This window comes from Panulirus ornatus, chromosome 14, assembly GCF_036320965.1.
Source record: "Panulirus ornatus isolate Po-2019 chromosome 14, ASM3632096v1, whole genome shotgun sequence".
NCBI lineage: Eukaryota > Metazoa > Arthropoda > Malacostraca > Decapoda > Palinuridae > Panulirus > Panulirus ornatus.
The window spans coordinates 37,201,360-37,224,547 of record NC_092237.1 but is presented as its reverse complement, the minus strand read 5'-3'; the positions used below and the strand labels follow the sequence as shown (position 1 = coordinate 37,224,547).

The 23,188-nt window shown below is 41.9% G+C and overlaps 1 protein-coding gene across 1 annotated transcript in view; it reads right to left on the bottom strand.

The window, feature by feature from the left end:
- Nucleotides 1-1,754: 1,754 nt before the first annotated feature.
- LOC139753527 (glutamate receptor ionotropic, delta-1-like) overlaps nt 1,755-23,188 on the bottom strand; it is a 175,725-nt gene continuing 154,291 nt past the window's right edge. Inside the window, exon 11 of the mRNA XM_071670174.1 lies at nt 1,755-2,113. Coding sequence (XP_071526275.1) covers nt 1,755-2,113 — 359 coding nt within the window. The remainder of the gene's footprint in view (nt 2,114-23,188) is intronic.

Here is a 23,188-nt window from a genome sequence, read left to right as displayed (position 1 = left end):
GTTGAGGGAGAACATTCTGCTACCTCCATCATTACCTTTGATATGATGAGGGAGAACATTCTGCTATCTCCATCGCCTTTTTCATTTTGAAGGATAATACTCTGCTACTTCCTTCATTATATATTTTGTGTCCATTGAGAACACTCAGGTACTTTTATTCTTTCTTTGTTGTTTTGGGAGAAAATGATAACTCCATCATTATCTTTAGTGTGAGCAGGGAGAACACCATGCTTCCTCCAGCATTATCTGGTGTGTTAAGGGAGAATTTCGTCCTACTTGTCCAGGATCTTTGATGTGTTGAGGAAGAACACTCTGCTACCTTCATCATTTTCTTTGGTATGTTGAAGGAGGAATCTCTGCTACTTCCATCACCATCTTTGTTGCGTTAATAGAAAACAGTCTGCTTCCTCCATCATTATCTTTGTTGTGTTGTGGAAGAACACTGGTATCTCCATCATTATCATCGTTTTCTTGAGGAAGGACACTTTGCTACCTCCATGTTTATCTTGTTGTGTTGAGGGAAAACACTCAGCTACTTCCTTTAGTATCTATGGTATGTTGAGAAAGATCGCTCCTACATATATCATTATCTTTGTTGTGTTGATGGGGATGTCGCTGTTACCTCCATCATTATCTTAGTACTGACGGAGAATAATTTGCTACCTCCACCATTGTCTAACGTGTTGAGAGAGAAAGCCCTGCTACTTTTATCTTTATTTTTGTTGTCTTAAGGAAAAAACTCTCTACCTTCATCATTATCGTAGGTGTGTTGAGGGAGAACACCCTACTACCTCATCATTATCTTTGTTTTCAAGAACACTTTGTTACCTCTATCACTGTCTTTTGTATGTTAAGAGAGAACACTCTGCTACCTACATCACTATCCGTGTTGTGTTGAGGGAAAACATTCTACTACATCCATCGTTATCTTGGTCGATGTTAAGGGAAAATTGTCTGCCATTTCTATCATTATCTTTTGTGTGTTGAGGAATAACGCACTGTGCTACTTCATTATTTTTGTTGCTTTTAGGGAGAACACTCCCCTACCTCCATCATTATCATTGATATATTTAGGGAGAGCACTCAATTATCTCCATCATTATGTCTGTGGTGTTGAAAGAGAATGATCCGCTACCTCCAGCATTGTTTTTGTTGTGTTGATGGAGAACACAATGCAACCTCCATCATTATTTTTGTTAAATTGAGGGAGAGCATTCTATTCCCTCCATCATTATCTTTGGTATGTTCCAGGAGAAAACTGTACCTTCATTATTTTGTTATGTTGAGGGAAGGCACCCTGCTACCTCCATCACCATATTTTGATATTGAGGGAGAACACGCTACTACCTCCATCATTATGTTTCATGTATTGAAGAAAAACACTCTGCTATCTCCATCACTATATATGTTGTATTGAGGTAGAATACTCGGGTAACCCCATTGTTATCCTTATTGTTTTGAATGAAAATACTATCTCCATCATTATCTTTAGCGTGACCAGGGAGAACACTATGCTACCTCCAGCATTATCTTTAGTGTGACCAGGGAGAACACTATGCTACCTCCATCATTATCTTTAGCGTGACCAGGGAGAACATTATGCTACCTCCAGCATTATCTTTAGCGTGACCAGGGAGAACACTATGCTACCTCCAGCATTATCTTTAGTGTGACCAGGGAGAACACATTGTCTAGTGTGTTGAGGGAGAACACTATGCTACCTCCAGCATTATCTAGTGTGACCAGGGAGAACACTATGCTACCTCCAGCATTATCTTTAGCGTGACCAGGGAGAACACTATGCTACCTCCAGCATTATCTAGTGTGTTGAGGGAGAACACTATGCTACCTCCAGCATTATCTAGTGTGTTGAGGGAGAACACTATGCTACCTCCAGCATTATCTAGTGTGTTGAGGGAGAACACTATGCTACCTCCAGCATTATCTAGTGTGTTGAGGGAGAACACTATGCTACCTCCAGCATTATCTAGTGTGTTGAGGGAGAACACTATGCTACCTCCAGCATTATCTAGTGTGTTGAGGGAGAACACTATGCTACCTCCAGCATTATCTAGTGTGTTGAGGGAGAACACTATGCTACCTCCAGCATTATCTTTAGTGTGACCAGGGAGAACACTATGCTACCTCCAGCATTATCTAGTGTGTTGAGGGAGAAGAGTGTTACTTCCAGTATTTTCTTTGCTATGTTAAGGGAAAATATCGTCTTACTTGTTTAGTATCTTTGTCGTATTACCATCATTATCTTTGGTGTGTTGAGGGAGAACACTGTGCTACCTCCATCATTGGTGTGTTGTGGAAGAACACTGTGGCTTCTCCATCATTGTCATTTTTTTTTTTTTTTTTTGTGGAAGGACACTTTGCTACCTCCATCTTTATCTTTGTTGTGTTGAGGGAAAAGACTCAACTACTTCCATCGGTATATTTGGTATGTTGAGGGACATCGCTCCTACATACATCATTATCTTTGTTGTGTTGATGGTGAGGTCTCTGTTACCTCCATCGTTATCTTAGTACTGAGGGAGAATAATCTGCTACCTTCACCATTTTCTTTAATGTGTTGAGGGAGAACACCCTGCTACCTTTATCTTTATTTATGTTTTGTTGAGGAAGAATCTCCACTATCTCCATCATTATCTTTGGTGTGTTTGGAAGAACACCTTATTACCTCCATAATTTTCTTTGTTTTGAATAACACTTTGTTACCTCCATCATTGTGTTTGGTGTATGTTCGGAGAGAATACTCTGCTATGTCCAACGTTTTGTTTAATTTGTTCAGGGAAAACAATCATGCTACCTACATCACTATCCGTGTTGTGTTGTGGGAAACAATATTTTACTTCCATCATTATCTTTGGTGTGTTAAGGAATAACGCACTGTGCTGCTTCCTTCAATATCCTTGTTGTTCTGAGGGAGAATACTCTGCTACCTCCATCATCAACATTGAGGGAGAACACTCTGCCCTCTCCATTATTGTGTCTGTAGTGTTCAAGGAGATGCCTCCGCTATCTCCACCATTATTTTGGTTGTGTTGATGGAGAACACACTGCAACCTTCATTTTTATTTTCATTACATTGAGGGAGAGCGTTCTGATCCCTCCATCATTATCTTTGGTATGTTCCAGGAGAAAGCTCTACCTCCATTATTTTGTTATGTTGAGGGAAGGCACCCTGCTACCTCCATCATCATATTTTGGATAGTGAGGGAGAACACGCTACTACCTCCATCATTATCTTTGATGTATTGAAGACAAACACTCTGCTACCTCCATCATTACTTTGTTGCGTTGAGGGGGAACTCTCTGCCACTTCCACCACTCTTGTTTTTCGAGAAAACGTTCTGCTATCTCCACCATTATCTTGTTTTGTTAAGGGAGAACTCTCTTCTGTGACCAGCATTAAATTTAGTGTTTCAAAGGAACACACTCTGCTACCTCCATATTTATTCTTGTATTTTGAGAACACTCAACTACCACCACAATCATCATGTTGTTGTGTTAAGGGAGAACATTGCTTCATCCATCATTATCTTTGGTCTGTCAAGGGAGAACTATCTGCTGCTTCCTTAATTATCCTTGTTGTGTATAGGGAGAACAGTGTGCTCTTCCATCATTATATCTGATATGTCCATGGAGAACACTGCTACTTTCGTCACTCTCTTTGTTGTGATGAGGGAGAATACTCTCCTACCTTCCATATTATCTGTTTTATTGAGAGAAAATGCTCTATTGTGTCCATTATCTTTAGTTTGTCTAGGGAGAGCGCATTGCTTCCTTCATCATTATCTTTGGTGGTTTAAACGAGAACCGTCTCCTACCTCTATCATTGTTTGTTGTGTTCAGGGAGAACACTCTGCTAGTTTCATTATTATCTTTAGTTTATCAAGGGAGAAAAATATGCTGCTTCATTATCTTTGAGTTTTGGGAAAACACTCTGTTAACTTTAACATTATCTTTGATATAGTCAAGAACACTCTCCTACCTCCATTATTATTTTCGTATGTTGAGGGAGACCACTGTGCTACCTCCAGTATTATCTTTGGTGTATTAAGGGAGAACGCCTTGCTACCTCCATTATTATTTTGGTGTGTTGAGGGAAAACTCTTTGTTACCTCCAGCATCATCTTTGGTGCTTTAAGGGAGAACGAACTGCTCCCTCCATCATCATATTTTCTGTGTTGAATGAGAATTATCTGCTATCTTCATCTTTATCTTTGTTTTGTTGTGGGTGAACTCTCTGCTACCTATATCATTGTCTTTGATATTTTGAGGGAGAACACTCTGCTACCTTCTTCATTTTCTTTGTTGTGTTGAGGGAAATAACTCTGCAGTTCCATCATTATCTTTGTTGTTTTAAGGGAGAAGATTGTCTTACCCCCACCAGTGTCTTTCGTGTTTCGAGGGAAATCACCCTTCCATCTCTATCATTATCTTTGGTATGTCGAGGGGGAACACTGCTGTCTCCATGATTATCTTTCTTATGTTGAGGGAGAACACTCTGTTACGTCCATCATTATATTTAGTATGTTGAGAGAAACACTGTGCTACCTCCTTCATTATGCTTATCATGTTGAGGGAAAACACTCAGATACATTCATCATTATCTTTGGAGTTTCAAGAGAGAACACTGCTAACTCCATTATTATTTTTGTTGTGTTGAGGGAGAACACTCTGCTTCCTCCACGATGATCTTTCATGTGTTGAGAGAGAACACTTGAACACTTCCATGTTATTTTGTGCGTTGAGGGAGAACACTCCGCTACATCCATTATTATCTTTGGTGTTTCCAGGGAGAACACGCTGCTAGCTCCATCGTTATCTTTGTTGTGTTGAGTGAGAACACTGCATTACCTCCAACATTATGGTTATTGTGTTGAGTGAGAGAGAGAGAGAGAGAGAGAGAGAGAGAGAGAGAGAGAGAGAGAGAGAGAGAGAGAGAGAGAGAGATAGAGAGAGAGAGAGAGAGAGAGAGAGAGAGAGAGAGAGAGAGAGAGAGAGAGAGAGAGAGAGAGCAATCCTGTCTTCATCTTTATCTTTAATGAGTTGAGAGAGATCACTCTGCTTCCTCCATCATTATCTTTATTGTGCTGAGGGAGAGCCCTCTGCTACCTACATCACTATATTTGATTTGATGAGCAACAACACTAATACCTCCATCATTATCTTTGTTGCGTTGAGGGAGAACACTCTGCCTACCGCTATCATCATCTTTGATTGTCGAGAAAGAACACTGCTACCTCCGTCATTACATTTGTTGTGTTGAGGGAGAAAACTCTTCTATCTCCATTTTTTACTTTTAATGTGCTAAGGGAGAACATTCTGCTACCTCCATATTTTTTCTTTGTTGAAGAAGAACACTCTGCTACCTCCTTCATTATGTTTGTGTTTAAGGGAGAACACTTTACTGCCCCCATCATTATCATTGGTGTGTAGAGGGAAAACACCCTACTATCTCCATCATTAATTTTGGTATTTTGAGGGAGAACACTCTGCAACGTCTATCATTATCTTTTTTTAGTTGAGAGAGAACACTCTTTTACCTCTATCATTATCTTTGTTGTGTTGAGGGAGAAAGCTCTTCTTCCTTTATCATTATGTTTGATATACTGACGGAGAACAGTCTGCTGCCTCCATCATTATGTCTGATATACTGACGGAGAACACTCTTCTGCCTCCATCATTATGTTTGATATACTGACGGAGAACACTCTGCTGCCTCCATCATTATGTTTGATATACTGACGGAGAACACTCTGCTGCCTCCATCATTATGTTTTTACGCTGAGGGAAAACGCTCTGTCACCTCCGACATTATATTTGGTATGCTTATGGAGAAAACTTTGCCAACATTACTATCATCTGCGATATGTTGAGGGAGAAAACTCTGCTACTTCTATCATTATCTTTGTTTTGTTTAGGGGGAACACCCTGATACCTCCGTCATTATCTTTGGAAAGTTGAGGGAGAATACTCTGTTACCCCATCATCATATTTGGTATGTTCAAGGGGACAACTCTGTCAACTCTATTATTAACTTTGGTATGTTGAGGGAGAACACTCTTCTAACTCCACCATTAACACTTTACTATCTCCATCATTATATTTGTTTACTCGAGGGAGAACACTCTGCTACGTCCATTATTACCTTTTGTGTCTCAAATGAAAACAGTCTGCTACCTTTATCATCTTTGTTATATCGAGGGAAAATAATCTAGAAAGTAAACTCTAGATTGATATAGGTAAAACTGAAAGTGCATGGAGTGAGATGGGTGATTATTGGTGCATATGCCCCTGGGCATGAGAAGAAAGATCATGAGAAGCAAGTGTTTTGGGAGCAGCTGAGTGAGTGTGTTAGTAGTTTTGATGCACGAGACCGGCTTATAGTGATGGGTGATTTGAATGCAAAGGTGAGTAATGTGGCAGTTGAGGGAATAATTGGTGTACATGGGGTGTTCAGTGTTGTAAATGGAAATGGTGAAGAGCTTGTAGATTTATGTGCTGAAAAAGGACTGGTGATTGGGAATACCTGGTTTAAAAAGAGAGATATACATAAGTATATATATGTAAGTAGGAGAAGTGGCAGGAGAGCGTTATTGGATTACGTGTTAACTGATAGGCGCGCGATAGAGAGACTTTTAGATGTTGATGTGCTGAGAGGTGCAACTGGAGGGATGTCTGATCATTATTTTGTGGAGGCGAAAGTGAAGATTTGTAGAGGTTTTCAGAAAAGAAGAGAGAAAGTTGGGATGAAGGGAGTGGTGAGAGTAAGTGAGCTTGGGAAGGAGACGTGTGTGAGGAAGTACCAGGAGAGACTGAGTACAGAATGGAAAAAGGTGAGAACAAAGGACGTAAGGGGAGTGGGGGAGGAATTGGATGTATTTAGGGAAGCACTGATGGCTTGTGCACAAGATGCTTGTGGCATGAGACGTGTTGGAGGTGGGCAGATTAGAAAAGGTAGTGAGTGGTGGGATGAAGAAGTAAGATTATTAGTGAAAGAGAAGAGAGAGGCATTTGGACGATATATCCAGGAAAATAATGCAAATGACTGGGGGATGTATAAAAGAAAGAGGCAGAAGGTCAAGAGAAAAGTGCAAGAGGTGAAAAAGAAGCCAAATGAGAGTTGGGATGAAAGAGTATCATTAAATTTTTGGGAGAATAAAAAGATGTTTTGGAAGGAGGTAAATAAAGTGCGTAAGACAAGGAAACAAATGGAAACATCAATGAACGGGGTTAACAGGGAGGTGATAACAAGTAGTGGTGATGTGAGAAGGAGATGGGGTGAGTATTTTGAAGGTTTGTTGAATGTGGCAGATATAGCGTGTTTTGGTCAAGGTGGTGTGCAAAGTGAGAGGGTTTGGGAGAATGAGTTGGTAAACAGAGAAGAGGTGGTAAAAGCTTTGCGGAAGATGAAAGCCGGCAAGGCAGCGGGTTTGGATGGTATTGCAGTGAAATTTATTGAAAAAGGGGGTGACTGTATTGTTGACTGGTTGGTAAGATTATTTAATGTATGTATGACTCATGGTGAGGTGCCTGAGGATTGGCGGAATGCTTGCATAGTGCCATTATAGAAAGGCAAAGGGGATAAAAGTGAGTGCTCAAATTACAGAGGTATAAGTTTGTTGAGTATTCCTGGTAAATTATATGGGAGGGTATTGATTGAGAGGGTGAAGGCATGTACAGAGCATCAGAATAGGGAAAAGCAGTGTGGTTTCAGAAGTGGTAGAGGATGTGTGGATCAGGTGTTTGCTTTGAAGAATGTATGTGAGAAATATTTAGAAAAGCAAATGGATTTGTATGTAGCATTTATGGATCTGGAGAAGGGATATGAGAGAGTTGACGGAGATGCTCTGTGGAAGGTATTAAGAATCTATGGTGTGCGGGGCAAGTTGTTAGAAGCAGTGAAAAGTTTTTATCGAGGATGTAAGGCATGTGTACGTGTAGGAAGAGAGGAAAGTGATTGGTTCTCAGTGAATGTTGATTTGCGACAGGGGTGCGTGATGTCCCTATGGTTGGTTGATTTGTTTATGGATGGGGTTGTTAGGAAAGTGAATGCAAGAGTTTTGGAAAGAGGGCCAAGTTTGCAGTCCGTTGTGGATGAGAGAGCTTGGGAAGTGAGTCAGTTGTTGTTCGCTGATGATACATCGCTGGTGGCTGATTCATGTGAGAAACTGCAAAAGCTGGTGACTGATTTTGGTAAAGTGTGTGAAGGAAGAAATCTGAGAGTAAATGTGAATAAGAGCAAGGTTATTAGGTACAGTAGGGTTGAGGGTCAAGACAACTGGGAGGTAAGTTTGAATGGTGAAAAACTTGAGAAAGTAAAGTGTTTTAGATATCTGAGAGTGGATTTGGCAGCGGATGGAACCATGGAAGCAGAAGTGAATCATAGGGTGGGGGAGGGGGCGAAAGTTCTGAAGAATGTGTGGAAGTCGAGAACATTATCTCGGAAAGCAAAAATGAGTATGTTTGAAGGAATAGTGGTTCCAACAATTTATATGGTTGCGAGGCGTGGGCTATAGATAGAGTTGTGCAGAGGAGGGTGGATGTGCTGGAAATGAGATGTTTGAGGACAATATGTGGTGTGAGGTGGTTTGATCGAGTAAGTAATCATAGGGTAAGAGAGATGTGTGGTAACAAAAAGAGTGTGGTTGAGAGAGCATAAGAGGGTGTTTTGAAATGGTTTGGTCACATGGAGAGAATGAGTGAGGAAAGATTGACTAAGAGGATATATGTGTCAGAGGTGGAGGGAACGAGGAGAAGTGGGAGACCAAATTGGAGGTGGAAAGATGGAGTGAAAAAGATTTTGAGTGACCGGGGCCTGAACATGCAGGAGAGTGAAAGGCGTGCAAGGAATAGAGTGAATTGGAACGATGTGGTAAACAGGGGTCGACGTGCTGTCAATGGATTGAACCAGGGCATGTGAAGCGTCTGAGGTAAACCATGGAAAGTTCTGTGGGGCCTGGATGTGGAAAGGGAGCTGTTGTTTCAGTGCATTATTACATGACAGCTAGAGACTGAGTGTGAGCGAATGGGGGCTTTTTTGTCTTTTGCTAGCACTACCTGGCACACATAAGGGGGGAGGAGGTTGTTATATCATGTGTGGCAGGGTGGCGATGGGAATGAATAAAGGCACAGTATGAATTATGTGCATGTGTATATATGTAGATGTCTGTGTGTGTATATATATGTATACGTTGAGATGTATAGGTATGTATATTTGCTTGTGTGGACGTTGTATGTATATAAATGTGTAAGTGGGTGGGTTGGGCCATTCTTTCGTCTGTTTCCTTGCGCTACCTCGCTAACGCGGGAGACAGCGAAAAAGCAAAATAAATGAAATAAATAAATAAATAAATGAATAAACAAATATATATATATATATATATATATATATATATATATATATATATATATATATATATATATATATATATATATATATATATATCCCTAGGGATAGGGGATTAAGAATACTTCCCACGTATTTCCTGCGTGTCGTAGAAGGCGTCTAAAAGGGGAGGGAGCGGGGGGACTGGAAATCCTCCCCTCTCGTTTTTTTTTTTTTTTAAATCTTCCAAAAGAAGGAAGAGAGGGGGCCAGGTGAGGATATTCCAAAAAAGGCCCAGTCCTCTGTTCTTAACGCTACCTCGCTAACGCGGGAAATGGCGAATAGTTTAAAAGAAAGAAAAGATATATATATATATATATATATATATATATATATATATATATATATATATATATATATATATATATATTTTTTTTTTTTTATACCTCGTCGCTGTCTCCCGCGGTTGCGAGGTAGCGCAAGGAAACAGACGAAAGAAATGGCCCAACCCCCCCATACACATGTACATACACACGTCCACACACGCAAATATACATACCTACACAGCTTTCCATGGTTTACCCCGGACGCTTCACATGCCTTGATTCAATCCACTGACAGCACGTCAACCCCTGTATACCACATCGCTCCAATTCACTCTATTCCTTGCCCTCCTTTCACCCTCCTGCATGTTCAGGCCCCGATCACACAAAATCCTTTTCACTCCATCTTTCCACCTCCAATTTGGTCTCCCTCTTCTCCTCGTTCCCTCCACCTCCGACACATATATCCTCTTGGTCAATCTTTCCTCACTCATTCTCTCCATGTGCCCAAACCATTTCAAAACACCCTCTTCTGCTCTCTCAACCACGCTCTTTTTATTTCCACACATCTCTCTTACCCTTACGTTACTTACTCGATCAAACCACCTCACACCACACATTGTCCTCAAACATCTCATTTCCAGCACATCCATCCTCCTGCGCACAACTCTATCCATAGCCCACGCCTCGCAACCATACAACATTGTTGGAACCACTATTCCTTCAAACATACCCATTTTTGCTTTCCGAGATAATGTTATCGACTTCCACACATTTTTCAAGGCTCCCAAAATTTTCGCCCCCTCCCCCACCCTATGATCCACTTCCGCTTCCATGGTTCCATCCGCTGACAGATCCACTCCCAGATATCTAAAACACTTCACTTCCTCCAGTTTTTCTCCATGCAAACTCACCTCCCAATTGACTTGACCCTCAACCCTACTGTACCTAATAACCTTGCTCTTATTCACATTTACTCTTAACTTTCTTCTTCCACACACTTTACCAAACTCCGTCACCAGCTTCTGCAGTTTCTCACATGAATCCGCCACCAGCGCTGTATCGTCAGCGAACAACAACTGACTCACTTCCCAAGCTCTCTCATCCCCAACAGACTTCATACTTGCCCCTCTTTCCAAGACTCTTGCATTTACCTCCCTAACAACCCCATCCATAAACAAATTAAACAACCATGGAGACATCACACACCCCTGCCGCAAACCTACATTCACTGAGAACCAATCACTTTCCTCTCTTCCTACACGAACACATGCCTTACATCCTCGATAAAAACTTTTCACTGCTTCTAACAACTTGCCTCCCACACCATATATTCTTAATACCTTCCACAGAGCATCTCTATCAACTCTATCATATGCCTTCTCCAGATCCATAAATGCTACATACAAATCCATTTGCTTTTCTAAGTATTTCTCACATACATTCTTCAAAGCAAACACCTGATCCACACATCCTCTACCACTTCTGAAACCACACTGCTCTTCCCCAATCTGATGCTCTGTACCTGCCTTCACCCTCTCAATCAATACCCTCCCATATAATTTACCAGGAATACTCAACAAACTTATACCTCTGTAATTTGAGCACTCACTCTTATCCCCTTTGCCTTTGTACAATGGCACTATGCACGCATTCCGCCAATCCTCAGGCACCTCACCATGAGTCATACATACATTAAATAACCTTACCAACCAGTCAACAATACAGTCACCCCCTTTTTTAATAAATTCCACTGCAATACCATCCAAACCTGCTGCCTTGCCGGCTTTCATCTTCCGCAAAGCTTTTACTACCTCTTCTCTGTTTACCAAATCATTTTCCCTAACCCTCTCACTTTGCACACCACCTCGACCCAAACACCCTATATCTGCCACTCTGTCATTAGACACATTCAACAAACCTTCAAAATACTCATTCCATCTCCTTCTCACATCACCACTACTTGTTATCACCTCCCCATTTACGCTCTTCACTGAAGTTCCCATTTGCTCCCTTGTCTTACGCACCCTATTTACCTCCTTCCAGAACATCTTTTTATTCTCCCTAAAATTTACTGATAGTCTCTCACCCCAACTCTCATTTGCCCTTTTTTTCACCTCTTGCACCTTTCTCTTGACCTCCTGTCTCTTTCTTTTATACTTCTCCCACTCAATTGCATTTTTTCCCTGCAAAAATCGTCCAAATGCCTCTCTCTTCTCTTTCACTAATACTCTTACTTCTTCATCCCACCACTCACTACCCTTTCTAAACAGCCCACCTCCCACTCTTCTCATGCCACAAGCATCTTTTGCGCAATCCATCACTGATTCCCTAAATACATCCCATTCCTCCCCCACTCCCCTTACTTCCATTGTTCTCACCTTTTTCCATTCTGTACACAGTCTCTCCTGATACTTCCTCACACAGGTCTCCTTCCCAAGCTCACTTACTCTCACCACCTTCTTCACCCCAATATTCACTCTTCTTTTCTGAAAACCCATACTAATCTTCACCTTAGCCTCCACAAGATAATGATCAGACATCCCTCCAGTTGCACCTCTCAGCACATTGACATCCAAAAGTCTCTCTTTCGCACGCCTGTCAATTAACACGTAATCCAATAACGCTCTCTGGCCATCTCTCCTACTTACATAAGTATACTTATGTATATCTCGCTTTTTATACCAGGTATTCCCAATCATCAGTCCTTTTTCAGCACATAAATCTACAAGCTCCTCACCATTTCCATTTACAACACTGAACACCCCATGCACACCAATTATTCCCTCAACTGCCACATTACTCACCTTTGCATTCAAATCACCCATCACTATAACCCGGTCTCGTGCATCAAAACCGCTAACACACTCATTTAGCTGCTCCCAAAACACTTGCCTCTCATGATCTTTCTTCTCATGCCCAGGTGCATATGCACCAATAATCACCCACCTCTCTCCATCAACATTCAATTTTACCCATATTAATCGAGAATTTACTTTCTTACATTCTATCACATACTCCCACAACTCCTGTTTCAGGAGTATTGCTACTCCTTCCCTTGCTCTTGTCCTCTCACTAACCCCTGACTTCACTCCCCAGACATTTCCAAACCACTCTTCCCCTTTACCCTTGAGCTTCGTTTCACTCAGAGCCAAAACATCCAGGTTCCTTTCCTCAAACATACTACCTATCTCTCCTTTTTTCACATCTTGGTTACATCCACACACATTTAGGCACCCCACTCTGAGCCTTCGAGGAGGATGAGCACTCCCCGCGTGACTCCTTCTTCTGTTTCCCATTTTATATATATATATATACATATATATATATATATATATATATATATATATATATATATATATATATATATATATATATATATATATATATATATAGAGAGAGAGAGAGAGAGAGAGAGAGAGAGAGATGTGTGATTATTGGTGCATATGCACCTGGTCATGAGAAGAAGTATTATGAGAGGCAAGTGTTTTGGGAGCAGCTGAGTGAGTGTGTTAGTAGTTTTGATGCTCGAGACCGGGTTATAGTGATAGGGGATTTGAATGCAAAGGTGAGTAATGTGGCAGTTGAGGGAATAGTTGATGTACATGGCGTGTTCAGTGTTGTTAATGGAAATGGTGAAGAGCTTGTAGATTTTATGCTGAAAGAGGACTGGTGATTGGGAATACCTGGATTAAAAAGAGATATACATAAGTATACGTGTGTAAGTAGGAGAGATGGCCAGAGAGCATTATTGGATTTCGTGTTAATTTATAGGCGCGTCAAACAGGTGCTTTTGGAGGTTAATATTCTGATAGGGGCAACTGGAGGGACGTCTGATCATTATCTTGTCGAGACGAAGGTGAAGATTTGTGGGGGTTTTCAGAAAAGAAGAGAGAATGAGGGGGTAAAGAGAGTGGTGAAAGTAAGAGAGATTGGAAAGGAAACTTGTATTAGGAAGAACCAGGAGAGATTGAGTGCAGAATGGAAAAAGGTGAGAGTAAATGACGTATGGGGAGTGGTGGAGGAATGGGATGTATTAAGCGAAGTAGTGATGGCTTGCGCAAAAGAGTCTTGTGGCATGAGAAGCGTGGGAGGTAGGCAGATTAGAAAGGGTAAGGAGTGGTTGGATGAAAAAGTGAGATTGTTAGGGAAAGAGAACAGGGGCATTTGGACGATTTTTTGAAGGTAAACAGTGCAACTGACTGGGAGACGCACAAAAGAAACAGGCAGGAGGTGAAGAGAAAGGTACAAGAGGTAAAAAAGAGGGCAAGTGAGAGTTGGGGTTAGAGAGTATCGTTAAATTTTAGGGAGAATGAAAAGATGTTTTGAAAGGAGGAAAACAAAGTGCGTACGACAAGAGAACAAATGGGAACATCGTTGAAGCAGGCTAATGGGGAGGTAATAACAAGTAGTGATAGAGCGAGAAGGAGATGGAGTGAGGATTTTGAAGGTTTGTTGAATGTGTTTGATGATAGAGTGGCAGATATAGGGCATTTAGGTCGAGGTGGTGTGTGAAGTGAAAGGGTCAGGGAGAATGGTTTGGTAAACAGTAAAGAGGTAATGAAAGCTTTGCGGAAGACGAGAGCCGGCAAGGCGGCGGATTTGGATGGTATTGCAGTGGAATTTATCAAAAAAAGGGGGTGACTGTGTTGTTGACTGATTGGTGAGGATATTCATTGTATGTATGGTTCATGGTGAAGTGCCTGAGGATTGGCGGAATGCATGCATAGTGCCATTGTACAAAGGCAAAGGGAATAAAGGTGAGTGCTCAAATTACAGAGGTTTAATTTTGCCGAGTCTTCCTGGGAAATCATATTGGAGGGTATTGATTGAGAGGGTCAAGGCATGCATAGAGCATCAGACTGGGGAAGAGCAGTGTGGTTTCAGAAGTGGTAGAGGATGTGTGGATCAGGTGTTTGCATTTAAGAATGCATGTGATAAATACTTAGAAAAGCAAATGGATTTGTATGTAGCATTTATGGATATGGAGAATGCATATGATAGAGTTCATAGAGCTGCTCTGTGGAGGGTATTAAGAGTACATGGTGTGGGAAGTAAGTTGCGAGAAGCAGTGAAAAGTTTCTATCAAGGATGTAAAGCAAGTGTACGAGTAGGAAGAGAGGAAAGTGATTGGTTCTCAGTGAATGTCGGTTTGCGGTAGGGGTGCGTGTGTCTCCATGGATGTTTGATTTGTTTATGGATGGAGTTGTTAGGGAGGCAAATGCAAGAGTTTTGGAGAAAGGGGCAAGTATGCAGTCTGTAGTCGATGAGAGGGCTTGGAAAGTGAGTCAGTTGCTGTTCGCTGATGATACATCGCTGGTGGCTGATTCGGGTGAGAAACTGCAAAAGTTGGTGACTGAGTCTGGTAAAGTGTGTGCAAGAAGAGAGCTTAGAGTAAATGTAAATAAGAGCAAGGTTATTAGGTTCAGTAGGGTTGAGGGACAAGTTGATTGGGAGGTAAGTTTGAATGGAGAAAAACTGGAGGAAGTGAAGTGTTTTAGATATCTGCGAGTGGATTTGGCAGCGGATGGAAGCGGAAGTGAGGCACAGGGTGGGGCACGGGGTGAAGGTTATGGGAGCGTTGAAGAATGTGTGGAAGGCGAGAAAGTTATCTCGAAGAGCAAAAATGGGTATGTTTGAAGGAATAGTGGTTCCAACAATTTTATATGGTTGCGAGGCATGGCCTATAGATAGGGTTGTGCAGAGGAGGGTGGATGCGTTGGAAATGAGATGCATGAGGACAGTATGTGGTATGAGGTGGTTTGATCGAGTAAGTAATGAAAGGGTAAGAGAGATGTGTGGTAATAAAAAGAGTGTGGTTGAGAGAGCAGAAGAGGGTGTTTTGAAATGGTTTGGGCACATGGAGAGAATGAGTGAGTAAAGATTGACAAAGAAGATATATGTGTCAGAGGTGGAGGGAACGAGGAAAAGTGGGAGATCTAATTGGAGGTGGAAGAATGGAGTGAAAAAGATTTTCAACAATCGGGACCTGAACACGCAGGAGGGTGAAAGGCGTGCAAGGAATAGTGTGGAATTGGAACGATGCGTTATACCTGGGTCGACGTGCTGTCAGTGGATTGAACCAGGGCATGTGAAGCGTCTGGGGTAAACCATGGAAAGCTTTGTGGTGCCTGGATGCGGAAAGGTAGCCGTGGTTTCAGAGCATTGCACATGACAACTAGAAACAGTGTGAACGAATGTGGCCTTTGTTGTCTTTACCTGGCGCTTCCTCGCGCGTGCGAGGGGAGGTGGGGAAGGGGGGGAGGGCATGTTTGGCGGGGTGGCGACAGGAATGGATGATGGCAGCAAGTATGAATATGTACTTGTGTATATATGTATGTGTCTGTGTAGGCATATGTATGTATACCTTGAAATGTATAGGTATATATATGTGCGTGTGTGGGCATATATGTATATACATGTGTATGTGGGTCGGTTGGACCATTCTTTCGTTTGTTTCCTTGCGCTACTACGCTAACGTGGGAGACAGCGACTAAGTATAATAAATGAAATACAAAATATACATATCATTATATATATATATATATATATATATATATATATATATATATATATATATATATATCATAGAACATACAAACCTCCAACAGCCAGGATCGAACCCGGGACCCGTGTGTGAGAGGCAGGCATTCTAACCGCTAGGCTATGGCATTGTATAATTGGAAACAACTATTCGAAGTACGAAGTACTCGAATACCCTTCGTCTCACAATGGTGAGCAACGGGGTCTATATGCATGCCTCTCACACAGGGGTCCCGGGTTCGATCCTGGCTGTTGGAGGTTTGTATGTTCTATGAAGGTGCGCGTTCATATGCACTTTATTCGTATTCATATACCTCCGCGTTGTACAGTTAGGTTCGGTAAAACGCTATCAGCTGGCTATGTGCGTCTGTTCGGAAATAACCGATATAGACCCCGTTGCTCACCATTGTGAGACGAATGGTATTCGAGTGCTTAGTATTTCGAATACTTGTTTCTTATTATACAGTCCCATAGCCTAGCGGTTACATGCCTGCCTCTCACACAGGGGTCCCGGGTTCGATCCTGGCTGTTGGAGGTTTGTATGTTCTATGAAGGTGCGCGTTCATATGCACTTTATTCGTGTATATATATATATATATATATATATATATATATATATATATATATATATATATGTATATATATATATATATATATATATATATATATATATATATATATATATATATATATATATATATATATATATATATATATTTATCCCTGGGGATAGGGGAGGAAGAATACTTCCCACTCATTCCTCACGTGTCGTAGAAAGCGACTAAAGGGGACGGGAGCGGCGGGGAAGAAACCCTCCCCTCCTTGTACTTTGACTTTCTAAAAAGGGAAACAGAAGAAGGAGTCACGCGGGGAGTGCTCATCCTCCTCGAAGGCTCAGATTGGGGTGTCTAAATGTGTGTGGATGTAACCAAGATGAGAAAAAAGGAGAGATAGGTTGTATGTTTGAGGAAAGGAACCTGGATGTTTTGGCTCTGAGTGAAACGAAGCTCAAGGGTAAAGGGGGAAGAGTGGTTTGGGAATGTCATGGGAGTAAAGTCAGGTGTTAGTGAGAGGACAAGAGCAAGGGAAGGAGTAGCACTACTCCTGAAACAGGAGTTGTGGGAGTATGTGATAGAGTGTAAGAAAGTAAACTCTAGATTGAGATGGGTAAAACTGAAAGTTGATGGAGAGAGATGAGTGATTATTGGTGCATATGCACCTGGGCATGAGAAGAGAGATGATAAGAGGCAAGTCTTTTGGGAGCAGCTGAATGAGTGTGTTAGTGGTTTTGATGCACAAGACCGGGTTATAGTGATGGGTGATTTGAATGCAAATGTGAGTAATGTGGCAGTTGAGAGAATGATTGGTATACATGGGGTGTTCAGTGTTGTAAATGGAAATGGTGAAGAGCTTGTAGATTTATGTGCTGAAAATAGGACTGGTGATTGGAAATACCTGCTTGAAAAAGCGAGATATACATAAGTATACGTATGTAAGTAGGAGAGATGGCCAGAGCGCGTTATTGGATTACGTGTTAATTGATAGGCGCGCGAAAGAGAGACTTTTGGATGTTAATGTGCTGAGAGGTGCAACTGGAGGGATGTCTGATCATTATCTTGTGGAGGCGAAGGTGAAGATTTGTATGGGTTTTCAGAAAAGAAGAGAGAATGTTGGGGTGAAGAGAGTGGTGAGAGTGAGCTTGGGAAGGAGACTTGTGTGAGGAAGTACTAGGAGAGATTGAGTACAGAATGGAAAAAGGTGAGAACAAAGGAGGTAAGGGGAGTGGGGGAGGAATGGGATGTATTTGGGGAAGCAGTGATGGCTTGCGGAAAAGACGCTTGTGGCATGAGAAGCGTGGGAGGTGGGTTGATTAGAAAGGGTAGTGAGTGGTGGGATGAAGAAGTAAGAGTATTAGTGAAAGAGAAGAGAGAGGCATTTGGGCGATTTTTACAGGGAAAAACTGCAAATGACTTGGAGATGTATAAAAGAAAGAGGCAGGAGGTCAAGAGAAAGGTGCAAGAGGTGATAAAGAGGGCAAATGAGAGATGGGGTGAGAGATTATCAATAGGTTTTAGGGAGAATAAAAAGGTGTTCTAGAAGGAGGTAAATGATGTGCGTAATACGAGAGAACAAATGGGGACATCAGTGAAGGGGGCAAATGGGGAGGTGATAACGAGTAGTGGTGATGTGAGAAGGAGATGGAGTGAGTATTTTGAAGGTTTGTTGAATGTGTTTGATGATAGAGTGCCAGATATAGGGTGTTTTGGTCGAGGTGGTGTGCAAAGTGAGAGGGTTAGGGAAAACGATTTGGTAAACAGAGAAGAGGTGGTAAAAGCTTTGCGGAAGATGAAAGCCGACAAGGCAGCAGGTTTGGATGGTATTGCAGTGGAATTTATTAAGAAAAGGGGGTGACTGTATTGATGACTGGTTGGTAAGGTTATTTAATGTATGTATGACTCATGGTGAGGTGCCTGAGGATTGGCGGAACGCTTGCATAGTGCCATTGTACAAAGGCAAAGGGGATAAAAGTGAGCGCTCAGGTTACAGAGGTATAAGTTTGTTGAGTATTCCTGGCAAATTATATGGGAGGGTATTGATTGAGAGGGTGAAGGCATGTACAGAGCATCAGATTGGGGAAGAGCAGTGTGGTTTCAGCAGTGGTAAAGGATGTGTGGATCAGGTTTTTGCTTTGAAGAATGTATGTGAGAAATACTTAGAAAAGCAAATGGATTTGTATGTAGCATTTATGGATCTGGAGAAGGCATGTGATAGAGTTGATAGAGATGCTCTGTGGAAGGTATTTAGAATATATGGTGCGGGAGGCAAGTTGTTAAAAGCAGTGAAAAGTTTTTATCGAGGATGTGAGGTATATGTACGTGTAGGAAGAGAGGAAAGTGATTGGTTCTCAGTGAATGTAGGCTCTCGGCAGGGGTGTGTGATGTCTCCATGTTTTTTTAATTTGTCTATGGATGGGGTTGTTAAGGAGGTGAATGCAAGAGTTTTGGAAAGAGGGGCAAGTATGAAGTCTGTTGTGGACGAGAGAGCTTGGGAAATGAGTCAGTTGTTGTTCGCTGATGATACAGCGCTGGTGGCTGATTCATGTGAGAAACTGCAGAAGCTGGTGACTGAGTTTGGTAAAGTGTGCGAAAGAAGAAAGTTAAGAGTAAATGTGAATAAGAGCAAGGTTATTAGGTACAGTAGGGTTGAGGGTCAAGTCATTTGGGAGGTAAGTTTGAATGGAGAAAAACTGGGGGAAGTAAAGTGTTTTAGATATCTGGGAGTGGATCTGTCAGCGGATGGAACAATGGAAGCGAAAGTGGATCATAGGGTGGGGGAGGGGCGAAAATTCTGGGAACCTTGAAGAATGTTTGGAAGTCGAGAACATTATCTCGGAAAGCAAAAATGGGTATGTTTGAAGGAATAGTGGTTCCAACAATGTTGTATGGTTGCGAGGCGTGGGCTATGGATAGAGTTGTGCGCAGGAGGGTGGTTGTGCTGGAAATGAGATGTTTGAGGACAATATGTGGTGTGAGGTGATTTAATCGAGTAAGTAATGTAAGTGTAAGAGAGATGTGTGGAAATAAAAAGAGCGTGGTTGAGAGAGCAGAAGAGGTTGTTTTGAAATGGTTTGGTCACATGGAGAGAATGAGTGAGGAAAGATTGACCAAGAGGATATATGTGTCGGAGGTGGAGGGAACGAGAAGTGGGAGACCAAATTGGAGGCGGAAAGATGGAGTGAAAAAGTTTTTGAGTGATAGGGGCCTGAAAATGCTTGAGGGTGAAAGGCGTGCAAGGAATTGGGTAAATTGGAACGATGTGGTATACCGGGGTCGACGTGCTGTCAATGGACTGAACCAGGGCATTTGAAGCGTCTGGGGTAAACCATGGAAAGTTGTGTGGGGCCTGGATGTGGAAAGGGAGCTGTTGTTTCGGTGCATTATTACATGACAACTAGAGACTGAGTGCGAACGAATGGGGCCTTTGTTGTCTTTTCCTAGCGCTACCTCGCACACATGAGGTGGGAAGGGGCTGTTATTCTATATGTCGCGAGGTGGCGATGGGAATAAATAAAGGCAGAAAGTATGAATTATGTACATATGTATATATGTATATGTCTGTGTGTGTGTATATATATGTGTACATTGAGATGTATATGTATGTGTATTTGCGTGTGTGGACGTGTATGTTTATACATGTGTATGTGGGTGGGTTGGGCCATTCTTTCGTCTGTTTCCTTGCGCTACCTCGCTAACGCGGAAGACAGCGACAAAGCAAAATAAAAATAATAATAAAATACATAAATATATGTATATATATATATATATATATATATATATATATATATATATATATAAATATATATATATATTTATTTATTTATTTATTTATTTATTTATTTATTTTGTTTTGTCGCTGTCTCCCGCGTTTGCGAGGTAGCACAAGGAAACACACGAAAGAAATGGCCCAACCCACCCCCATACACAATGTATATACATACACGTCCACACACGCAAATATACATACCTATACATCTCATTGTACTCATATATATACACACACAGACACATACATATATACCCATGCACACAATTCACACTGTCTGCCTTTATTCATTCACATCGCCACCTCGCCACACATGGAATACCAACCCCCTCCCCCCTCCTGTGTGCGAGGTAGCACTAGGAAAAGACAACAAAGGCCCCATTTGTTCACACTCAGTCTCTAGCTGTCATGCAATAATGCCCGAAACCACAACTCCCTTTCCACATCCAGGCCCCACACAACTTTCTATGGTTTACCCCAGACGCTTCACATGCCCTGATTCAATCCACTGACAGCACGTCAACTCCGGTATACCACATCGATCCAATTCACTCCATTCCTTGCCCGCCTTTCACCCTCCTGCATATTCAGGCCCCGATCACACAAAATCTTTTTCACTCCATCTTTCCACCTCCAATTTGGTCTCCCACTTCTCCTCGTTCCCTCAACCTCCGACACATATATCCTCTTGGTCAATCTTTCCTCACTCATTCTCTCCATGTGCCCAAAACATTTCAAAACACCCTCTTCTGCTCTCTCAACCACGCTCTTTTTATTTCCACACATCTCTCTTACCCTTACATTACTTACTCGATCAAACCACCTCACACCACACATTGTCCTCAAACATCTCATTTCCAGCACATCCACCCTCCTGCGCACAACTCTATCCATAGCCCACGCCTCGCAACCATACAACATTGTTGGAACCACTATTCCTTCAAACATACCCATTTTTGCTTTCCGCGATAATGTTCTCGACTTCCTCACATTCTTCAAGGCTCCCAGGATTTTCGCCTCCTCCCCCACCCTATGATTCACTTCCGCTTCCATGGTTCCATCCGCTGACAGATCCACTCCCAGATATCTAAAACACTTTACTTCCTCCAGTTTTTCTCCATTCAAACTTACCTCCCAATTGACTTGACCCTCAACCCTGCTGTACCTAATAACCTTGCTCTTATTCACATTTACTCTTAACTTTCTTCTTTCACACACTTTACCAAACTCAGTCACCAGCTTCTGCAGTTTCTCACATGAATCAGCCACCAGCGCTGTATCATCAGCGAACAACAACTGACTCATTTCCCAAGCTCTCTCATCCACAGCAGACTTCATACTTGCCCCACTTTCCAAAACTCTTGCATTCACCTCCCTAACAACCCCATCCATAAACAAATTAAACAACCATGGAGACATCACACACCCCTGCCGCAAACCTACATTCACTGAGAACCAATCACTTTCCTCTCTTCCTACACGTACACATGCCTTACATCCTCGATAAAAACTTTTCACTGTTTCTAACGACTTGCCTCCCACACCATATATTCTTAATACCTTCCACAGAGCATCTCTATCAACTCTATCATATGCCTTCTCCAGATCCATAAATGCTACATACAAATCCATTTGCTTTTCTAAGTATTTCTCACATACATTCTTCAAAGCAAACACCTGATCCACACATCCTCTACCACTTCTGAAACCACACTGCTCTTCCCCAATCTGATGCTCTGTACATGCCTTCACCCTCTCAATCAATACCCTCCCATGTAATATTCCAGGAATACTCAACAAACTTATACCTCTGTAATTTGAGCACTCACTCCTATCCCCTTTGCCTTTGTACAATGGCACCTTGCACGCATTCCGCTAGGCCTCAGGCCCCTCACCATGAGTCATACATACATTAAATAACTTTACCAATCAGTCAACAATACAGTCACCCCCTTTTTTTAATAAATTCCACTGCAATACCATCCAAACCTGCTGCCTTGCCGGCTTTCATCTTCCGCAAAGCTTTTACCACCTCTTCTCTGTTTACCAAATCATTTTCCCTAACCCTCTCACTTTGCACACCACCTCGACCAAAACACCCTATATCTGGCACTCTATCATCAAACACATTCAACAAACCTTCAAAATACTCACTCCATCTCCTTCTCACATCACCACTACTTGTTATCACCTCCCCATTTGCGCTCTTCACTGAAGTTCCCATTTGCTCCCTTGTCTTACGCACTTTATTTACCTCCTTCCAGAACATCTTTTTATTCTCCCTAAAATTTAATGATACTCTCTCACCCCAACTCTCATTTGCCATCTTTATCACCTCTTGCACCTTTCTCTTGACCTCCTGTCTCTTTCTTTTATACATCTCCCACTCAATTGCATTTTTTCCCTGCAAAAATCGTCCAAAAGCCTCTCTCTTCTCTTTCACTAGTAATCTTACTTCTTTATCCCTCCACTCACTACCCTTTCTAATGAATCCACCTCCCACGCTTCTCATGCCACAAGCATCTTTTGCACAATCCATCAGTGATTCTCTAAATACATCCCATTCCTCCCCCACTCCCCTTACTTCCATTGTTCTCACCTTTTTTCATTCTGTACTCAGTCTCTCCTGGTACTTCCTCACACAAGTCTCCTTCCC